General features: G+C 38.5%; 1 protein-coding gene and 1 pseudogene across 3 annotated transcripts in view; both read right to left on the bottom strand.

Moving 5' to 3' along the window:
- Positions 1 to 1755: 1755 nt before the first annotated feature.
- DMGDH (dimethylglycine dehydrogenase) overlaps positions 1756 to 9934 on the bottom strand; it is a 112774-nt gene continuing 104595 nt past the window's right edge. For all 3 annotated transcript variants that reach the window (XM_063811138.1, XM_063811137.1, XM_526883.9), the window contains one exon: positions 1756 to 2938. In XM_063811138.1, coding sequence (XP_063667208.1) covers positions 2723 to 2938 — 216 coding nt within the window. In that variant the 3' untranslated portion in view covers positions 1756 to 2722. The remainder of the gene's footprint in view (positions 2939 to 9934) is intronic.
- On the bottom strand, positions 2949 to 9927 carry LOC104006397 (protein IMPACT-like; annotated as a pseudogene).

Genomic DNA, 9934 nt, shown 5'->3' with positions numbered 1-9934 from the left:
CTATTCTAATTCATTAGTGGCAGGGGGATAAATAAAAATAGGACAATAATTTATATTTTTATATGAAGATTCATCTGAAGAAGGATATAATTAATTTGATATTTGGTGCTCTGCTTTCCTGGGACTTTGGCTAAAGAATGCTGTTTGCATAGCCAAAACCTTCTTCCTTTCACAACTGCTGTGTTTCCTGATAATATCAACCTTTCCTTTTGTTCAAGTAAAATATGCACAAAATCTTCTCAGTAAAATTCCAGAATCTCATCTGTCTGCTATTTAATGTCCCACATGGTATACTTTAAAATGTTTTTTTCTGTTATCCTTCCTTATCAGTAGAAAAGAAGAAAGACACAGATTAGTTAGGATGTGAACATTAGCAACATAACACCACGCATTCATGTTTTGATAATGTGTTAACTAGAAACCGTTTTTGCAATTCTAAAAAGCTTTCTTCACTCAAGGGAAGAAAGTGCCTATCATTCATCATCACATTCTTGAGAATGTTTTTCTGAGCTGTAGATACAGACTTCTGCACATCACCAGAGTGTTTTCAAGTATGCTGGCTGTTTGCTGTTCATGTCTGACGCTAACCCTGGACCCATTCCTTTGAGGCCTCCCTGGACCCATTCCTTTGAGGCCTCTCTCTGTGTATGTTCCACTTTTCAGAAGCTAGTGGTTTTAGTTGGACCCTTTTAAGTCAAGGTTCTCACCCAAGAACTGGCCAGCAAACCATCAGGAGCTGAGAGCTTTGGGAACTGGTCTTTCATTCTCTCTCAATGTCTCCCTCCTTATCGGGAGCTCTCATTGCCCCCTTGGCTTTATGGCTTCTATTTCTAACCATCTTTTCAGCTTCAGCTTTTAGAACTAACCAGTTTTTCCTCTGATAGTTCACAATCCAAATTCCCATGGAAGAAATCTGGTTAACTCATCTCAATTCTCCATGGCCAAGTTGTGTTGAAGGTCATTGTCAGCCCATGAATTGGCTGATGCCAACCCCGGTGCTGAGGCCAGGATGACTGGCTGGGTATGAGTGGGGGTGCTGGGGTAACCTACAAAACCTAATAGCACCTAACATACAACAAAAGAGAGAATGAGGGCAACTTCTTAAGGAAAACAGAGTAGACGTCTTTTATATTGTGGGTAGGATTTCTTTAAAACTTTAACATGCATCTGAATAGTCTATTCTTTTACTCATTAGTTTTAGTGCTATATTAACGATATGATATGAATTTAATGTTATACTTTCATTATTGCTTCTTGATAATATAGTATCCAAAAAAGAGTCTAGACCTATTTCACAGAGGAGGAACCCAGAGATGGTATGTAACTATCCTAAAGTCATGGGGTTATAGAAAGGCAGAGAATGAGAAGCAGATATCCCAATTCCCAGTCAAAAAAGCGGATATCCCAAATTCCCAGCACTAACATGAACTGGATTAAAGAACCTAGATTATATTCCCAATAATTAGGAAATTACTCTGTTACTAAAGGGATTTCCTTCTTTTCTCATCTAAGAGGATATGCCAAAGAGAAATGAACATGTGAAGAGTTCTAATATGTAACTACTGTTATAAAACATTTAAAATGTAAAATTGGCACCTTTTCAAAACTTACACATTAAGAAATCATTTTAAAGTTTATTCAAATGACAGAATCTTATCATGCTTCACATTCAGTTTTTTGAATACTTAAGAAAACTTCTATAAATGTGTAACAAATGTATGTATGTATAAATTAATTATAAATGAGAAACCACTCTTTACAAAAAAAATTGATTTATTCCATCAACTACACCCAAATAATTTCAAAAAGTATATCAAAGAATTATTTCTAAATTGATTTTTTTCTTGCTGTACGTAGCGCTAAGGAAAACCTGTCAGCTCTTAAGCTTTTGTTTGACCTGCTTTGTCAAATGCTTTGTGAAATGATATTCAGAACAGCACCATGTGATGTCAACTTGCATTAATTCTTTCCCAAAGAGAGGTGTTCAGTATTCAAACTGTGTTTATACTGGCACAATCTACTTATGTGTCAGCTTCATTTCTGAAAGTTTACAAGTACCTCTTCCTTTGGAAGACTGTTCTTTCTTGCAATTTCTCTTCTAAAACAATCTTTGAAAGGACAATAATAATGTCCTATAAAGCTCCTTTCAGGGAAGTCATTAAGAAAATGATAAATATTTCACAGAATTGAATTAAAATGTTGGCTATATGTCAATGTTAAGTTTTACTATTTTCATCACAGATATATCATGAAAAATTAAAACTTTCATTTATTCATCTAAGGAAAGATTTCTCAATGAAGTAAATCCATAAACAATATTGTACATGTTTTTATGTAAAAGATAATTTATTAATTTGTTTTCAGCTGTCAAGAACCGAATGCATTTGTTACTAAAATTATAAAATGTCCTTTAATTAGGTTATAGTAATGATTGTGTATATTAGCAAACACCTAAATGTTTTGCTGATTGGGTAATGTGGGGTAAATAAAAAAACATTCATTTCAAATTTCTTCATTTAAAAGAACAATGTAAATCATTTATCTATTATTCTGTCTTGCTTAGAAAACACTTAACAGAAAGGTTTCATTAAGATTCTAAATTTAGACTTTGATGATTTTGAAATGAATTCCTGGTTTCCTCTATTCCCCTGGGAGCCAATTATAATAATTTCAAGGACAGTCATTGGCAACTCTAATTCAGTTGACTGCTGAAGGTCTTTTTTCAAGTTTTGTCCTTTCCACCTTTTTTCTGAAGCCGGTTTCTGGTTGGTTCGGTCAATACCAAAGGTTGTTGTATGATGACTGCTGGGTAATTTTTGCCTAATAGTTCAACTTCCACCTGCTGTCCCACTTCACTTAGTTGTACAGGGACATATGCGAAAGCCAGACTCTTCTGGATGCTGTAGCTATAGCTTCCAGATGTCGTGTTGCCAACCACCTGGAAAACAAGACCCAACAGTCCTCAGCGTCTTGGTCACAGCTCTGTGCTCCTCATCTCTGGGTGAAAAAAAACTAAAATACAGATTCAACTTACAAAATGGAAGTTTTATGAAATGCTGTCTGGGGGGACAACGCCAGAGACACAGGAGGAAAACTTCACATTTTGAGAAGATGAATGAAAGTTTACAAATTATGAAAAGTAATTATCAAGGTACACTTCTGTATTACTCTGAAATTTCTCATTTTTAAAATAGTAATACTTGGTTTAGGCCAGGAGTGGTGGCTCGTGCCTGTAATCCCAGCACTTGGGGAGGCTGAGGCGGGCGGATCATTTGAGGTCAGGAGTTCAAGACCAGCCTGGCCAAAATGGTGAAACCCCGTATCTAATAAAAATACAAAAATTAGCTGGGCGTGATGGCAGGCGCCTATACTCTCAGCTAATCAGAAGGCTGAAGCATGAGAATTGCTTGAACCCGGGAGGTGGAGTTTGCAGTGAGCTGAGATCTGGCCACTGCACTCCAGTCTGGATGACAGAGTGAGACTGTCTCGAAAAAAAGTCTATATAACAAGCTTGATTAAAAGATAAAAAGGTTACTGGAAATCAGGTCTAAAGGAAAGAATGAAAAAGAAGGAAAAGCAAAAAATACAGAAACATTACATTACATCAAAACATTACATGGAACAAAAATAAAAGGAAGACAACAAAAGTAAAACACGATATATAGGCCTGCTCAAAATGGCTTCTCCTGGCCACACAACTTTGCACTAATCCTTAAAGTCCTACTGTCTGGCACAGTGGACTGCTTACAGCTGGAGCTCAAGACATTCACAGACGGAAATCAGCCTGGTGATCATTCAGCTGCCTCAGCAAAGAGCACATTACAAACAACAATCTTACTATAGCACTTCTAGTATTTTAGATGCTAACACATTCATGACTTTGATTGCAGACTCCTATCTCTGTAGTCCCAGTTTTTAATTCTCTCTTTGAAACCCCAAATCAGAAGCTCTCCATATGATTTCTCTCTCTCTCTCTTTTTTTTTTTTTTTTTTGAGACAGAGTCTCTCTGTGTCACCCAGGCTGGAGTGCAGTGGCTCCATCTCAGCTCACTGCAAGCTCCGCCTCCCAGGTTCATGCCATTCTCCTGCCTCAGCCTCCCGAGTGACTGGGACTACAGGCACCCACCACCACGCCTGGCTAATTTTTTTGTATTTTTTTAGTAGAGGCAGGGTTTCACCGTGTTAGCCAGGATGGTCTCGAACTCCTGACCTCGTGATCAGCCTGCCTCAGCCTCCCAAAGTGCTGGGATTACAGGCATGAGCCACCACGCCCGGCTGCTCTCCATATGATTTCTAAACTTACTGTGAAAACTGGTTGACCGTGAAAAAAGAAAACTTTTTGACTGTGAAAAATAAAATGTGAATACATTCATTAGTAAAAGTTTATCTCTGGCTGATTATTAACTGCCAAGGTATAACACGTGCTTTAAAATTGCTTTTCTCCTTTAGATCATAGTTCAGTGATACAGGCAGGGATTAGGGTCAGAGAGGTTAGAATTTTAATCATTGCTTTTTTTTTTTCTGGTGTGGAATAAGACTACTGACACTCCATATTTATTGCTTTATATTATGAGAATTGAAGAAGCAGAGACTAGAAAATCACTTTTGGAAATTTCACAATCACCAATTTGCAACAGAAATTGAGGCATAATATTTACGCTAACAAATATGTTGGAAGAATTGTCACCTCAGCCCATAACTGCAAGTAGATACTCCTGGATTTTCACTCCATTACTCAGTGATGAACATTTTTTGTTTTTTTTCCAAAGCCTTAGATGATTTTCAGGTGAATGTGTGTTGTTCTTCTCCACTAGTATGTTTCTGGCACAGTTATGTTTAAAGTGATCTGGTCCTACAGAATCCCTCCATACCAGCGTGATACCACCACCATGATATTCCTCACATTTAAAATCTCCATGAGATGAAGAAGATGCCCACCAGCTGCTCTTTCCCCATCATCCTCACAATCCTGTAAGAAGGTCTGTTTATTCTCACAATACACTCTGTAGGCATAGATGCTGTGGGTGGTACTAGCTATTTTCTTATTCTCATACAAGTTGGAAAGAACCATTTTCACCTGTTTGGGACAAACTGCTGGATCAAAGTCTGCCTGAAAAGTACTTATTCGGTCTGTAACAGAAATGCCATGATCAATCAGAGATAATTCTATTTCTCTTTGATTTTCACTGATATCAAAATCCAGTGCTTTCACCGAACTTTCTGGCTGACATGCAAAAATGAGATCATCTTCACATTCAACATCTTCCTCTTCAGTTTCTTTCTTTACCTCTGGGCCTGGTTCTGTCATCTGAGGTTTTTGTATTGGAACATCTCTTATTTTCTCCACTCACAGGTAAAGAATACTTTCACCAATATTCTGTCATTTTCTCATTAAATATTTTGGGAGGAAAAGAAACTTAGCCTGGATCCCAGGGACACAAAGCACGTACTCTCACGGAACCAAATGGGGTGGCCACATATATATTTCCTCAGGCTATTCAATAAATGGACAAGTTCTTGCCCTTTAAGCCAATGAGCATTCAACTGATGGACAGGTGGAGCTGTACCTGGGTCCTCATTTGGCAGCATCACTTGCAAGCAAAGTGTCCATTTGGAGTCATCTATATCGTCACTAATTCTAATACAAAATATTTTGGCACAGTCATCAATGACACACCATTCCTCGCCATCAATGGCTGCCATTGCTTCAATTTCCTCATCCTGCCTTTGGTTACTCCCTGCGTCCCCCTCAGCCATGTAGCCCTGGGAGCAGCTCTGCGGCTGTACCTAATCATTGCTTTTGTTTGTTTGTTTTTTGAGATGGAGTCTTGCTCTGTTGCCCCAGCTGGAGTGCAGAGGCGCAATCTTGGCTCTCTGCAACATCTGCCTTCCAGGTTCAAGCCATTCTCTTGCCTCAGCCTCCTGAGTAGCTGGGACTACAGGTGTACACCACCATGCCTGGCCAATTTTTGTATTTTTAGTAGAGACGGGGTTTCACCATGTTGGCCAGGCTGGTCTCGAACTCCTGAACTCAAGTGATCAGCCTGCCTTGGCCTCCCAAAGTGCTGGGATTACAGGTATGAGCTAGCATGCCTGGCTTAATCATTGCTTTTTGAAAGACTTTCTTGATAACCTTGTTTTCATTTCCCCATCTGTAAGAAAGAGATTTGGGTTTGGAGCCCTGGAAGAGTTAAGCTGGTTTGCTTGAGCATCTTCAGAAAACAGGAAGAGACCTAGGCCAGTCTCAGGGTGTGATCCCCTGACTCACTGGGTCAAAAGTACACAATCCTCAGCCCTTCTCATCTCCTAACATCCCAGCAGTGATTTGTCTTGCAGTCATTCTGCATTAGTAACCTAAAAAAATAGAGTCCTTGTTTATGAGTGCTATTTTTAAAATTTGCCTTGCTTTCTGCTAGAATTTACTTTCATTTCTACTTGAATTTCTCTCTAATCCAGGGGTTAGAAGCCCAGGATATTTCAGAAGTCTGGCTTTTCCTTTTACCTTATTACTAAATCTCCAGGGAAATGTTTTCCCTTGCATAAATTTTAAATAGTTCTACCTAAAATCTTCCAGGTTCAATTAGATCCATTCTGCCTTTTAGTTCAGTGAACTGCGAGAACAATCTGTCCCCACCCTCTGCCTGGCAAATTCTCATTCTTTGTTAAAACAAACATTGACCTTCTTTTTACCAATGTGAATAATTCTCATTTATTTTTAGCCTTTTCTCATTTCTCTCGCAAATTATGAGAAGTCTCTATCTGACTTCCAGAAGATAACATGGCAAATGGCCTTTGAAGGAAGTTAACATAATTTGTTTGATGTTCTATTGTGCTTTTCTTTGACTGTCCCTGTGTGTTTTAGTTTACAAATAATAATTTTAAAAAACCTTCTAAGCTCTCCAAACCTCTCCACAAACCTCTTTTTCAAAACTTCCTTCCAAGCTAAGCATCTTTTAATAACTGAGCCACCCAATATAAAGAAAGCCTTTCTCATGACCATCTTTATGCCTTGATTTAAAAAAAATTAAACCTCATTTAAGGTTATAATCCCTTTCTCCAGCACTGCCCAGCTCCCAGTTGGACTTGACCTTTCCCCAAGGCACTAAAGACCATCTGACATGCAATATACTTTATTTATTTTGTCCATTGTCTATCTCTCCCTCCTCTGGAATGTAAACTCCATGAGGTCAGAGATTCTTGTGTTTTGTTCACTGCTGTATTCCCAGTGCCTAGAATATCGCTGGCATATGGTAGACACACACACACATACAAAAGTCAATAAACGAATACATTTGTACCCTATATCCAGCACTGGAAATGCTTGCAAGAATAAAATACTAAATACCAAAAGCAACACAAGTCAAGACAAAGTCTGAAAAGAAAAAGCAAAAATTATTTCATATCAGTCCAGAGTAAAGAGGATCCAAGGAGGGCCTCTGAAAAAGGATCAAAAAGAAGACTATCTGTATGTAAAATGATGGCCTTACTAAGCATCAAAGAGCAGGCAAACTCATATTAGGAAATCTAAGAGACAGAATCCTATAATTGGATTAGCAGCTTTATAAGCAGATGGCAAGGAAAGGTGAACAATATAGCATGTAAATGCAGTATATGCATAGGGCAAAGGAAAAAACCTTTAGATTAGACCTTGGGTTTTCAGGGTTTTAAAACTAATTTTGGTATCATCATATTTAAGGTGGCTAAAAATCAGTTGATTGTGGATGACGTGGGAATACAGAATAATATAGCATAATATCTCTTTCATTCCATGCTGAGTAAAACAGAAGGTTGGTGGAAGGGTAAGTGTAGACTGTATTAAGAAGTACTGAGAAAACTGAATGGGAATAGAGTGAAAAATATAAAACAAAGGGAAGATGAGGTGGGAGGAAATGTAGTGACAAGAAGACGTTATCTCATCCAATGGCTTCATTTTACAGATGAGAAAGCTGAGGCCCAGAGATCAGCTCAGGATCAGGTCAAATAGTTAATTAATGGCAGAGCTGGTTATAAGTATAAACCATGTGAATTGTGGGCAAATATGAATTGGAGGAAGAATACATATTGAGAAAAGAGGGCTGAACCAGAGATACAGAACAGAAAGAGAAAGAAGAGATAGGGAGAAAGGTAGCAACAGTTCAAACAGAAGAGCAAACTCAGCCCAATTTAAGAAGGAAGTGGAGGTCAGCCCATCCAGGCTTACAGACAGGCAAAGGCACTTGAGATCTGAGAAAAGTCAGTTGGCTTCACAGGCTCTAATAACATCCACCTGATACTCAGATGCACAAGAATGTGGGTATAGAATTAAATTCTTAAGGCCAGGGGCAGTGGCTTATTCCTGTAATCCCAGCACTTCGGGAGGCCAAGGTGGGTGTATCACCTGGCTGGTGATCAACAGCAGCCTGGGCAATGTGGAGAAACCCCATCTCTACTAAAAATACAAAAATTAGCCAAGCATGGTGGCACGCACCTGTAAACCCAGCTACTGGGGAGGCTGAGGCAGGAGAATCACTTGAACCCGGGAAGCGGAGGTTGCAGTGAGCTGAGATCACACCACTGCACTCCAGCTTGGGCAACAGAGTAAGGCTCTGTCTCAAAATAAATAAATAAATAAATAAATAAATAAATAAATAAATAAATAAATATAAAATAAATTCTTAAGAAACTACAGGGGGACATCAACAGAGACAGAAAAGAGATCAAATTGAAGTGTTCAACATGTCTTAGAAGAAAGGACCAGAAATTCAAAGTTGGAAACTAGACCTGGGTTGGAGATCAGTTCTATCAATCACTGGCCACGTAACCTCAAGCAAGTTACTTCTGAGTCCCTCAAAGCCTCATCTTTAAAATGGAAATGATCATATATATCTGACAGGCGTGCTGCAAAGTTAAATGGGAGAGCACATGAAAAATATCTGGTATACAGTAAGAACTCAGTAGATGTTAGTTCTTTGTCAAATTGACCCATGCTTTAGCCCCAAAGGCTGTGATTTGACACCACTGGCTTTCTCCACTTCTAGCACTCTTTGTGTTACTGATGAGATAGAGAAAATGGAAACAAATATCAAGCAGGCTGCAGTGAATAAGAAAAAAACGCAGGCACAGAAGCTCTGAGTCTTGGGTAATGACCAAGCTGACCCTGTTCATTGTGGAACAGCTGCTTAGATGAGCTTTGAAGGCTCCATTCCCTCCCCATGGTCTAAGCTGGGTGTCCCACATATGCCTGCTAACACCAGGAAAAACACACCCACACTCAGTTTCAACAAAATTGGGTTTTACAAATAGTAATAAAAAAATGGAGAAAGTAACTGAATGCAGAAAGCTTGGGAGAAAAAATGGAGAAAATAAAGTCACATTGATACGTTATCTGACTAACTCTGGTTTTACTGAATACAAATAGAAAGAATAAAAAGTAACATTCCAAAATGAGAAGGTGATTTTACTCTTCCTGAAGAACCAAATGGTTTCCACTTTTCACTTTATTTTCTAAGGTTTTACCCTCTATTGTCATAAATGTTTTCATCTGGATTTTTTCTCTGTTAATATGCTAATTGCCTCCTTCTGAAAGATCCATAAAAAGTTAAATCAGAATGCCAAATTTTTTATAAAATCCATCTTTTGCATTTACAGACATAGATGTGGTGAGCAAATAGATCATTTACCCTCTAAATCATACCCTTCTCATTGTCCAGTGTGTTTCAAGTCTTTGGGTTTGTTTTCTTTAAACAGAATATATAGAATTTTATGTTTTCAAAAATAAGCAACATTTCATTTTCCTTTCAGTCAATTGCGTTCTGTCTTTTGAATGTCAGCTCAGAAATCAAAAGCGTGTCATCCCTCCAACAAATAATTAATAGCAAAAGGGTTTAAGAGGAAATAGGAACAAGGGGAGTTTCTGTTGCAGAAGATGCCACAGCCCCTGGCAGTGAGGTCCTCA

Source organism: Pan troglodytes, chromosome 4 (genome assembly GCF_028858775.2).
Source record: "Pan troglodytes isolate AG18354 chromosome 4, NHGRI_mPanTro3-v2.0_pri, whole genome shotgun sequence".
NCBI lineage: Eukaryota > Metazoa > Chordata > Mammalia > Primates > Hominidae > Pan > Pan troglodytes.
This window is presented reverse-complemented; position numbering and strand designations above follow the sequence as displayed.